The sequence below is a fragment of the Zootermopsis nevadensis genome, unplaced genomic scaffold (genome assembly GCF_977971745.1).
Source record: "Zootermopsis nevadensis isolate Lab colony 2312 unplaced genomic scaffold, Znev_1.0 Znev_ptg000021l, whole genome shotgun sequence".
Classification (NCBI taxonomy): domain Eukaryota; kingdom Metazoa; phylum Arthropoda; class Insecta; order Blattodea; family Termopsidae; genus Zootermopsis; species Zootermopsis nevadensis.
In genome coordinates, this window is record NW_028259153.1 from 17,441,686 (window position 1) to 17,454,597 (window position 12,912).

The 12,912-nt window shown below is 33.5% G+C and overlaps 1 protein-coding gene across 6 annotated transcripts; it reads left to right on the top strand.

Moving 5' to 3' along the window:
- The first annotated feature begins 140 nt into the window (after positions 1-140).
- On the top strand, positions 141-12,407 carry LOC110840471 (kinesin-like protein KIF23). 6 transcript variants are annotated; one of them, XM_087352227.1, is made up of 15 exons: positions 141-285; positions 969-1,514; positions 2,519-2,698; positions 3,218-3,416; positions 3,505-3,643; positions 5,738-5,937; positions 6,525-6,629; positions 7,146-7,231; positions 7,869-7,999; positions 8,593-8,696; positions 9,331-9,393; positions 9,952-10,095; positions 10,513-10,692; positions 11,111-11,353; positions 11,717-12,407. In XM_087352227.1, exons 1-15 carry the CDS (start codon positions 209-211, stop codon positions 11,897-11,899), a joined length of 2,580 nt encoding a protein of 859 aa, XP_087208353.1. In that variant the 5' UTR covers positions 141-208; the 3' UTR covers positions 11,900-12,407. The 6 variants fall into 6 exon arrangements, with proteins under 6 accessions (XP_087208353.1, XP_021941227.1, XP_021941226.1 ...); XM_022085531.1 differs by having other exon boundaries at positions 142-285; positions 9,331-9,435; XM_022085532.2 differs by having other exon boundaries at positions 145-285; positions 2,534-2,698; positions 9,331-9,435.
- Positions 12,408-12,912: the final 505 nt, after the last annotated feature.

Here is a 12,912-nt window from a genome sequence, read left to right on the forward strand (position 1 = left end):
AGTCTGGTCGATTTTAACCAACGTTTCAGAGGTCATACTGCCTCCGTCATCAGGGCGATGAAACCCTGAAATCTTACAAATATGATCCTGTTCAATATGACCAACTTAACGGCGCAAAATTTAAAATATTCCATGAATTTTCATTCCTATTAATTGGCATTTCCTTGCGTCACATTACCAAGTGTCAGACTTCAAATTTAAGTGGTACATGACGACTGGTGTGGAAGTTCTCTCTGTAGAGTTTCGTGCAGTTTACAGTAGTTCAGGCTTTAGCATGAAACCGGCGTAAGTTGTAAAAACTCAGTATATTCCTTTGGACAGATTGAACTGTAGTTCAGGAAAAAATGCCAATGATATTTATGCAGTACGTATGAATTAGACCTACCTTCGAAATACCGTTTTAAGAAATTCATATTTTTAAAGCATAATAAAGTCTTTCTTTGCGATCAGTTCTACACCCAAATTATATGCTGGAAGAGAAAAGAGGGTTCATGTACTAAGTTTAAAAAACAAAATGCCTAGTGACTAAGCTTTTTATTTAATTGATGTTTGTACTCTCTTTACCTCATTTTGTGCAACTGAGAGAGCTGCTAATAAACCTAAGTACTGTTTAAAGAATTGTGAGCAGATCTTTGCATTAATGAATTTACCATTCTAAATTATAAAGTTCCCTGGCATTGAGTATAATTTTTGAAACTAGAATCACTGAATTATTAAATGGTGTAAGTTTTGTAATAGATGAAACTGAAGTTCTTAACTTTTAGAAGATTGAAAATGAGGTGTAATTTGGAGAGCCAGTGGCAGGCCGGAAATTTATATGTTATTGTTTATTCAACTGACAAAAAAAGATTTTTTATTTTCTAAATCCAAATAGTGAAACCAAAACATTTAGGGACTACAAGTAAAAAAATGAATGAATGTGGGTGTTTCTGAATATTCCTGACCATAAGTTTATGCTCCCTTTTTAGGCGATACAAGCTTTCATCAAAGAAAACGCCTGTAAAAGTACGACCAGGCTCAAAAGATCTTGTGAAAGTATTCTGCCGGATAAGACCACTTCATAATAATGAAGAATCCTGTGTTAAAGTGACATCACAAACAACACTTTCACTTCTCCCACCAGAGACAAGAGGTAGTCATCGTCTGGCAAATTGTAAAGAAATCCACCACACATTCAAATATGTGTTTGATGCCAAAGCCACCCAGAAGGAAGTTTTTGATCATGTGGCCTTACCATTGGTAGAGAATCTAATCCATGGCAAGAATGGCCTGCTGTTTACATATGGAGTTACTGGTAGTGGTAAAACTTTCACAATGGCTGGAGAGCCACATAATGGAGGAATAATGCCACGATGTTTAGATGTCATTTTTAATAGCATATCCAGTTATCAAGCCAAGAAGTTTATTTTTAAACCCGATAAAATGAATGACTTTGATATTCAGAGTGAGACAGATGCTGTACTAGATTGCCAGAATGAAATACACTGTGCTAGATCACTAAAAACACTGAGGAAGTAAGTAGAACAAGATCACAAAATGTAAATAGGGTACTGAGAGTCGACCATGTGAGGATAAAGGTTTTTTTTAATATGTATAAATTATAAAGTATGTGGATTTCTGTTGTTACAAAGAAGTCCATGAACAGCATGTAAGGTATGCAAAACACTGAAGATTTTATACATGCAATAACAATTGTGTTTGAGATATGTCTAGAATTAAATGACCACTAACCTTTTGCTTGTGTGATATTCTGATGTAGTTATGCTATAACCATAGTCAGTAGTTGTGCTATCAATAAAATGCTTTCTCTTGTATGTGGATACACTTCCATGCTAAAGCGTTTCAGCAGCATAGTTGTAGTGGTGTTAAGTTCTGTGATGGACATCGAGGCTTACTATCTTAGATTCATTTAGGTATATTAACAATGCTTATTCATTGCTGAAAGTTTACATTCAAGAATTCCTGTTGTCTTTATTGTGATGTAATGGTTATTTTGATTCTCTATCATTGTTGCATATATTCTGAGGTAGTGTATATAAATAATTATTGATTTTTGTGTTTTTCATTCTTGCCTTTATTATATGGCCATATTTTGTCTGGTGGCAATAGTGGTATTTATTGTTATTATTATTGTTCAGTGTATAGAATAGAGTAGAGTAGAGTTTAGTTTATTTACATTCCATAGATCCTTCTTAAGACCAAAGGATGTAGAACATGTCATTTCATACAATATACATACACTTCAGAACCTTCAACACAAGTACAAAAATGTGTTTCACATATCAATGTACATAAATTTCAGATTCTGCAATACAAGTATGAAAAATAATATTACAAATTAATATACATAAACCTCAGAATTTTAAATATAAATACAAAACTTGCTTTACATATACGTAGATTATGGATATAAAGCTTAAACATTATACATTTATTAGTTTTTGCCTGTCATAGGTTTTTTGTTGTTGATAAACACAAATAAAGGATGTGAATTTAATTGAGTCAAGTGTCTTTACAGGGTCATTTGTTTCAGGAAAGAATCAGATGTAGACTTAAGCCAGCGGATACCAGATGGCACAAAGATTGAAAGTGTTGTGGAAGATAACTCTTATGCTGTCTTTGTAACTTACGTTGAAATTTATAATAATGCTGTCTATGACCTTCTAGAAAATGTCCCTGAGGATATTATAAGATCAAGGTGAGTAATTCTTGTTGGTGGAGCTCTGTTTTATCATCAGTGTTGTGTTGACTTTGAATCATTAAGTAAAATCTTCACTTGACCATAAAGCCAGGCTTTCTCTTGTTTTCAATATTGCTGTTCTTCCGGACATCTTCAATTGTTTAAGATCTTAAAACAAGACCATATCTTTTGGTTTATTTTGTATTTAGATGGTTGTATAAAATGCACTTAGGGCTCTCTGTTCAGTTGACGGTACTGTAGACTGAACAATCCTTGCATACCAGTGGAATATTTCTGTTGCTATTTTAATTTAATCCATAATTTTTTATAAAAGTTTCTGTTCATTTACTCACAAATAGATTCATGTATTCCTCTGAAAGATTGGTTCCTTGATTTATGTATCATCACATACACTGACTCTGATGCTTTTTGAAACTGTAACTTAATGTATTTATAAAAATGTTAAAATATTCAAAACAGAATATGTGTGTTTACAAATATTTCAGCATGCTATGTGATTTGAATATTGTCTTACAGGCAGTTTCAGTCAAAGATTGTGAGAGAGGATGCAAGTCACAACATGTATGTACATTCTGTGACAGAAATAGAAGTAAAGTCAACTGAAGAAGCATTTGATGCTTTCAACAAAGGACAAAAGAGGAAAAGAATGGCTATTACTACTTTAAATTCTGAGTCTAGTCGAAGCCACTCAGTCTTCACTATCAGATTAGTGCAGGTCTGTGCTAGTTCTAGACAGTCATTAATTTATAACAAATATTCTTAAGGTTTAAGTTGCTCTGTATGAATATGTGCTTTGATTTTAGGCACCACTTGATAGTCAAGGAGAACATGTTTTTCAAGACAGGAAGGCTATGTGTATCAGTCAGCTATCCTTAGTGGACTTGGCTGGGAGTGAAAGAACAAATAGAACAAAGAATAGTGGGCAAAGGCTTCGGGAAGCAGGTAAACTTGTTTATTTGCATGTAGAATTTACATATTTGTCCAAATTTATTTTGTTCCCCTGTTTTGAAATGTTATATTGAAGAAATAATCTTTTGCACATATAATTTGTTCACATTTTATTGAACACTTTCTAAACACTTTGAAGTCTATCACTGAAGTTCTTTTTACATGTAAATTTTACAGAATCTATTGAAAAATGTACACATATTCTTTATCCCATGATCAGAGGAGTAAACAATCACCCCTACCCCCTCTTGTACTAAGAAATGAGGTCTAACACTACTAGTTGCAGAAACATGAACCTCCTTGCAAAATATTGTTAGTTGCCTGTATTAATATATTTCAACACCAAGAAACAAAACAGAAAAACATCTGTAAACAAAATAATATTTTGCTGCCTTTGAGACATTGGCATGCACTGTCACCTAGAAACATGCCATCAAAACTAATATAATCAGCAGCATGGGCCAGTGAAAAGGGCTTCATCTGTTCCAGCAAGTGACTTTTCCTCATGTTGGACAGATGTGGACAAAACATTGCAGTCAAGTGTATTTTATTAAGGAGATCCCAGGCTGATATACTGACTTTCGTTGAAGTTTTTGTGCTTTTCCTCAGTCCATCCAAGCAAATCCCAGGATATTACCTTATATTAGGTCATGATCACTTCTGTCAACATCTTTTCAAATTCATTATTCCTTGTTCATCCTTTGGTGCTGTATCTTCTAATATATTGTGAAAGTGTCTTTAGACTACAAAAGTGGATTATACAAATAATCAGTGGTGTGGGGAGATATACATCATATTGACAACTGTTTAAGGATTTAAATATATTCACATTAGCATGCATGTATATAATTGAAATAATATTCCACATAAAGCTGCATATAGATAAATTAGAACAAAACACTGAAATCCATAACCATAACACAAACCAAATGTTGGACCTCCATGTCCAGTTCTGTAGAAGGAATGTTCTCAAGAAAGGTGTAGTGAATATAGGAATAAAACTATACAATAAATTACCAAGTCAAATTAGGAAAGTGGAGAAAATGAGGACATTCAAATACGAGCTGAGGTCCTACCTATTACAACATACATTTTATTTGGTAGATGAATACATGTCATGTAAATCAGAAGAGAGTATTTGAGTAGTGCATTCTATGAATTGTATTTGTATTGTGTGGTAATATTGATATAACTTGTGAGCTATGTATTTGAAAGATGTATCCTATGTCAATGTTTTGACCAAGAATAAAATTAAGTTGAATTGAACTGAAAGTAAGTCGTAATTTATCTATTGTATATAATGGGTGGTATTGAGGAGAGTCAACGAGCAAAGAAACATTCTGCAAGCGATTACACGAAGGAAAGCTAACTGGCTGGGACATATTATGAGAAGGAATGGGTTACTGAGTGATATCATCGAAGGCCAGGTTGAAGGAAAGCGAGGACTGGGAAGAAGACTGATACAGCTAACCGACGATCTGAAACAAGGAAAGAAGATGAAGTTCCAGGAATTAAAACGAGAAGCTGAGAATAGGGAAAACTGGAGAGCTCATTTTGGGCAGAGCAATGGACCTGTCGTAAGACAGAACACTGAATAATAATAATAATAATATAATGGGTGGATTTATTTGTAACTTATCTCTACTTCATGTGCACCCTTTGTTTGTATTTTTGTGACATTTATATAATAGTATGACTTGTATTTGTATAACATGTATTGTATTATTATGACTTATTCTACATCCTATTGTCATCTGACTAACTTATGGATCCATGGAATGTAATAAAGATGTATGCATGTATGGTAAGGGACTATTGGAAGACCTAGATGTAGATGGAAGATTATATAAAAATTAATGTTAGAGAAAAAGAGTGCTAGATCATTGGATAGATTTGTTTGGCCAGTATGTGGATTAGAGGCTGGATGTTGTGAAACTAGTAATGTGCCTGTAGGATCCATAGAAGGTAAGTAAGCTAAGCAGTTATTAATTTCTCTATAGTGGCTGAGATTGGATTTATAGAGTTAGTTATTTCCTGCTTCAGTTAGTATATAGTCACTTTCTTTATGCTATCTGCCTTTACTTGTAGGGAATATCAACAATTCCTTAATGACTCTTAGAACATGCTTGGAAATTCTGAGAGAAAACCAATTGTATGGAGCCAACAAAATGGTGCCCTACAGAGATTCAAAAATGACTCTCTTGTTCAAAAATTACTTTGATGGAGAAGGTCAAGTGGAAATGATTGTGTGTTTGAATCCCAGTATTGAAGATTATGATGAAACAGTTGTAAGTAAAATTGTGATAGTTAAAGAAATTTGTGTATTGTATTATGAATTTTTCCACACTCTGTTGTCATCTGGCTAACTTATGGATCCATAGAATGTAATAAAAATGTGTCAGTCCATATTTATTCTTGAAATTGAAAGTATATGAAACAATATAAATTGTCAGCTGTCTTCCTACTATTTGAGATTTGTAGCACATCTCTGCCTCAGCATTCCTAAGGAATTCAGTCGCCAACCTCTAAATTATATCCTCTTCCATGGTGCTTGGCCTATCACAAGGGAAAGAAAGAAACATTTGGTAATTACAAAATAGTTATTTCTGCATTTGTGGGAAAAATGTTGCATTATATGAAAACTGAAATTTGTTGAATGGCAGCAGTCCATGGAGCAGAAGCTGAGAAACATTGAATTGGACAATTAAATGAAATCACTGTTTCCACTGATTTCAAACAACCATTTCAGTCACTGTGTTAAGTTATGGTACTAAACCCAGTTACAGTTTTACATATGTACATACATGTAAGCAATTCTTGGTGAATATTTCTTTAAATTACATGCTTAATTCACTCCATGACTTGTGTGTTACAGCAAGTAATGAAATTTACAGAAACTACACAAGAAGTTCAAATATCACAGCCTGCAATCAGGAAACTGGATTTTGGATTGGCTCCTGGCAGGAGGAAAGCAAGCCATGTAAGTTCTGTTGGGTGTGGTAGTGTGTGATTTGTTTACTGTCAATATTAAATCACATATAGGTACATAATGAGTAATGTGGTGTGTAATGGTAGATAAAACATATCCTTTCAGTTTTTTTCCCATTATGAACTAGAGGCATGCCATACCTTTCTTCATGCTGTAGTAATTAAATTTCGTACATTTTGTTTAATTTTGCTTTAAAAATGTTTGAATCTGAAAACTGGATTTCATTATTAGCTGGTTATCTGAATTATTTTGGATTCTGAATTATGAAGTTAGCTCTAATTGTTAATTTTTTCACTCTGGGAATATGCCAGAATTTAAATGGTTGAATCTGCATATGTCTGGGTCTGAATATAAACTGGTATCTGGTAAAAGTTAACAAAATTACATAATTTAGATTAATGTTACTGATAAACTAAACTGCAGTTTGTTTTAGTTGGTAATATTACAAGTATTTTCTAAGGATAATTGATATGTGTCCAAATAAGATATTTTGCTTCCAAACTTCAGATCTTCAAACAAGCCTTGCAGAAGATGGAAGATAATGGTCATAAGGAAACTTCAGATATTGACGTTGACATTGGCATTGTGTATAGGTGGGTTCCAAAACAAGTTTGTTAAAAGCTTTCCTGACTGCCTTGTTACAATGGCACCAGCCACTTTTATTTTTCATTTTTTGAGCTCTATAGTAGAATGGTTAATATTCTTGTGGAGTATGGTCTTCTGGATTGTGACACCATGTAATCATGTAGATAATTCCTGTATTTTGGAGGAGCATAGGTAACCATCAACAAGATTATGTTGTATCACAATACACATTTCTGCTTCTGTGAAACCTATATACAGTTAACATACTGATTACTTTGACAAACCTAGTACTGTTTTATACAACTATACTATTCAGTGTCCTCTTTCCCAGTTCTGCTTTCTAAAAGATAAAAGCAAGGACAGAATTTAAAAATATGGCAGTCAATGTGTTAAAACAATGGCAGTCAATGAGAGTAACCTGTATAATATGAGAAATGGATATTTAAACCCCTATAGGACTGCTGGTCAGATTTTAGCTCGAGAGATAATAGTTTACTGGTGATGCACAAACAGCTGGTCTGCACATAGGCCATGACAGGCAAATGATAGAGATTCTGTTACTCAAATTCCAATGTATGAGACTTACTTTAATATTTAATTTGGGAACTTCAGGCTAATTCTGTATTCCACTTGTTTCATGTGCAGTTTGTTACCTGCACTTCCTTGCTTGGAACTAACTGACCCCAGCATGGATACACTAATTAAGGACTTGGCAATGTTCCTTGAGTTACGCATGAACAGGAAAAATATTTTACTTAAAGACTGGCATCAAAAACGTAAGTACTGGATTTTACCATTGTTTATTTCATTTATATTTAATATTATTAAATGCTCTTATATTAAGTAAATTCATTATTTATTTAGTTATAGGAAAAATGATAGCAAGTAGAGCAAAATATTTTATTTGTTTATAATTTTTGACTAACTCTGTGAAGCATTGTAAGTCCTTCCATTAGTAGCTGACAGTCACTCAATAAGTTCTCCAACCTTTATAGAAGCCAAGGTTAATTACTATGTTAACACAAACTCACCATTGGACCCTTCTCATTGACAGATGATTCCAGTCCACATCTTCACATGCTGTTAAGAGCCTTATTAATATTATCCTCCCATCTGCACTGAGGTCTTCCAGTCTTCCCTTAAGATATTCTGAATTCTTTTTTACATTTATGTAACTTCTGCATTCCCCACATCTTTCATGTTTTATACTACATGACCTGTCTACCTCATTCTCTTTAATTTGCTTACCATTATATATTTTGTGGAGATTGCAAGTGATGAAGCTCTTTAATACTCAATTTTAGATATTTTGTTTGTACAGTTGTTTCATTTTATTACTTAACTGGGTTGTCATAAATTGTTTTTATAGATCAAGACTTTTATAAAAGGTTAACGGAAGTAGAGAAAGAGAAATTGTTGGCTGAACAGAAATGCAGTAGTTTGAAAACTGCTGTAGAGCAAGGAAGGAACAAGGTAAGGAATAATCATCTCATATTTAATTTGTTCTTATTCTTGTATCTTAAATGTCAATATATGGGAAGCCCTAGCCCCACGTGTGTGAACCTAAAAATCTTTTTCACTCCTCCCAGTCTCATTTGTGTTTAATTTCATCCACTTGATCCAACCCAACATTTACAGTATTGTGTGTAATAATTCTGTTGGACTTATCTTTTATAAATTATACTTTGAAGGTCTGGCTTGTATCCTTTTTCAACTCATTTTCAAATTTCTCTCTTCCTGTTTATGCTCTGTTACTAAAAGAAGTTCATATTGGCAGCCAGAAGTTTACTTTTGTTCTGTGCTTGTTTGTGAAAGTAGTGGGGATACACAGAATGAAGTAAAACCTGCTTGTATCACAGGAATGGTATGTCTCTGTAGTGTAAGGGAGCTGTAGCCAAAGCATTCAGGCAAGGGCATATTGTTATAACAGTATGGGAAGAAATAGTATTTATTTTATTAAATACTTTCTTTAATAACCTGTTAAAAATACTGTATACATGAATGTAGTTGAACATTGTGTGTTCATTTCCTATGGTGATTTCAGCAGAAAATATTCTCTGAAATGAATGCTTGCAATATGGTGTCTGTCTGTTTCTCTGCTTTTCAGATAAGTGCCCTAGAAGCAAGACTTGTTGGTTATGAATCATATGTGATGAATCTTGAGCAACAGGTAGAAGAGAAGGAAGTCACTCTTGTTACACTGAAGCAAGAAGTAAGTATACTGTAGTAAAACATATCTAAATAGAACCTATAGTGAATGGAAACCCCTCTTTACCAAAAAATGTTTCCAGTCTCAAGAATACCCATTTAAAGTTTTTCGTGATAAATGGAAATAGTTCAGAACAGTAACAGAAATTTAAAACAATTTAACACAAAGTAATCTGCTTCAACATGTATTGTTTTCCATTAATATAATTTTGTTTTGTTTGGGGTTTTCTGAAAATTAATTTAACTGGACTACTAGAAAACCAAAAGAATCATGTACTGTTGTCACTGCAGTCAGCACTCTGATTATTACTTTGTTAATATATTTGCATTATTGGCATTGTATTTCGTTTAAAGTTGAGGTGTAACGGTCCATGAATAAGTAATTCATTTAGAATTTCAAGGTCTAAATTTAGAAATTCTAATTTTTTGAATTTTTAATCTGGCAGGAATGGTTACAGAATGTGTGGCAATTAATGCATATATCACATTCTATAAACACATAATTTTGTCTTTACTTCAGCTTGAAAATCAAGAAATTCTTTTACAAGAACTTCTTGAAAAAGAACGGTTGAGAAAGGAGTACAGTGACAGAACTGAAGTTGATAAAGATAAGAATTCATTCTTTACACTGAAAAACTTGAAGGAACAAGAGTCTGTGTTAAAGGTGAGACTACACAGAATAAGACATATAATTTTAATACTGTAGATTTTGCAGACAAACATACTTCCGTATTCCTTTTCTGTCTCTTGTAAGTGCGCGTGGGTTTCTGACTGGCTGAGTAGAGCTTTGTAGAGTGGGCATTATCACATCGACAACAGTTCTTTGACCAACTTATTCTCTTGTTGAGTGTATGTGACTTACCTCCACACTCTCTACATTTATTGTATGGTGCTTAGGTAGAAAGAAAGTATTGTGTATATCAATCCTTTCCCTTTGCTATATCCTACTTACTTCAGTTTAAAATCTATATACTAAATACAGTAAGCATTATGATTTACCTTATGATGAAACCATCATCCTGTGTTATCAGTGTATTGTGAGCATCAAAAGAATTTTGTAAAATCTTTCAATTACTTCCAGACCCAAATGAGATATCAAGAGCAGAAGTTGAGGAAGGTGAAACAAATTTTGACAGAAGATAGCTGTTTGTCCACCCATGCTCCTAGGCAGTCTACAAAATCTTTGGCTATTATTTGCAAACCCCCAGTTTTAAAAACAAATATCAGCTCACATGTATTCTCATCCCAGAGCTGTAAAAGGGTATGTACAAAAGCATACAAAATGGGATATTGTATTTGTGAATACTGTAGGCAGAGAGATATTAACAAAATATAAGAATATCATTATTGTGATCCGAATAAAAAATAAATTTCGTATGTGAAATTTGCATAAGCATATGCCTATTCATTTATGTAAGAACACTGTCATGAAGTCATAAAATAGCTGTTCATTAATTTCTTATTTGGTTCATTTTATAAATTTGTCAGCATGCTTTTGGTCTTTTTGAGAACTGAGAACTGTTTCTGCATAAAAATCTAAAATGCATGTGCACATTTAGCACTTTTAAAGGCCAAACTAAGCATAAAGAAAACAGCACCATGTGACTGTAACCTGTAGTATGATATACTACTAATTAAGGTAAACATCTGTAAGAATCTGTTTTTATTTGTTACAACAGGGACCAGCTGTAAGTAATCGAAGACATAGACGATCTCAGTCAGCAGGAGATGGGACATGGTTGGAGCACAGGCCAGTTCCTGCAATTGAACTCAGTACGCTGATGCAACCGCTTATGAAACGGTATAAATCTGTTACAAAATTGACAGACGTGAAAGATATTGCCAATTCTAAAACATCAAAATACTGCCTAATGACTCAAGAACAAGATTCAAGTGGAGAACTGGAAACACACCTCTACAAGGTTACTGGCTTGATTAAAGTTGGCTGTGTATATGTATAGAACAGAGCTACATGACAAAGACATGCACAGGCATTTTACTCTTCATTTTTGTCAAAGTCAAAGCTTTATAAATATTAGGAATTCCAAGTCCATACTATGGTAAGATGTTCATATAAAGTGAAAATTCCCTGTACCAGCCACAATTGTCATAATCATTGTTATGTGCAGACTGAATCCTGCCCTGTAAATGCCTGATTTAGAAGTGAATTGCTTCACCCTTAACAAGTGGGTATAGACCAGGATCCTCACAAGACCATAACTGGATGCATTAGTAACAAAAAAGTTTACTTTGTCATTGTTTGTCAATAAGTGGTTTCTTTTCAGGCTGATGTTGTTCCTACTGTTGGAGGTGGTGCACAAGTCATCTTCAATGACGTTGAAACACTGAAGCAACAATCACCAACTACAACCCCATCTCGAAAACGAAGTGCTTCCACTAGCAAGTTAAAAGATACAGAAGCTGAATGTGCAATGTTCATGGAAGGACACAAACGAGCTAGACACTGACCTTTTGAAATCCTAATTTTATGAAGTAACATAACAGATAAACAATGACATTATTTGCATGCTTAAATTGTACTCTAGTATGAACAGGGAGACGAATGCATGTCTGGGGGGGGGGGTTATTTTCTATAATTCTTCATAATAGCTAAAGTTCTATGACTTTGTAAAAATTATAGTGTTACTTTTTGGAACATTATATAATATTATCTCATATTTTGGTATTTCACTATGCATCTTGTTCAAATTTTAATGTTATTATGTATATTATTTAGCCTGTTTGTATACTCATTGATCCTCAGGTTAATATAATCATCTATTTTTATACATGTGTTTAATAGGATTTTAAATTAAGACCTGATTAATATTGCAAGGAATAAATTATTTATTGTAATGTAATCATGTAACTGTGATTGTGTATGTGTCAATGTTAAAAGCTACATCACAGCAAGGGGAAATGTATTCCATTTTATACTTATTAATGATGATAATAATAATGATAATAAGCTGAGAATATTTCTATTGTTTTCCTCACTACTCCATGCCTTCTTCTTTATGATTTATTGTAAAATTAGTGTGTCCTTAAAATTTCAGTAGCATATCTTTAGTCACATAAAAATGAAACAGGTACATACAGCTAATTCATCCAATGAAGGGTCAGGATTTCTTTGAAACCCTAAATCATTTGATATGAAGCTTTCTTAATGTCTAAATATAATGAATTATTCTCATTCAATGTGTGTGACTGTTGCATATTGTTATAAAGCGAAAACTAAGGCATGATATGGGGCAAATATAAATTCCTTGTGAGAATTGTAGAAACATACTCATTTTCACTCTGAAGACAGAAGTACTACTCTGACGTTGATCGCATCTGTCATCGGGGATGAAAGTCTTTGAAGGTTAAGGAGTAGTTTAACCGCTTACACCCTCATAGCCGTATTTTCATATAAACGATTCACAGGTGGCGTCATATTCGGCACGGTGGTACCTTGCCCTCCAAGTGCCCTATAAGTTCT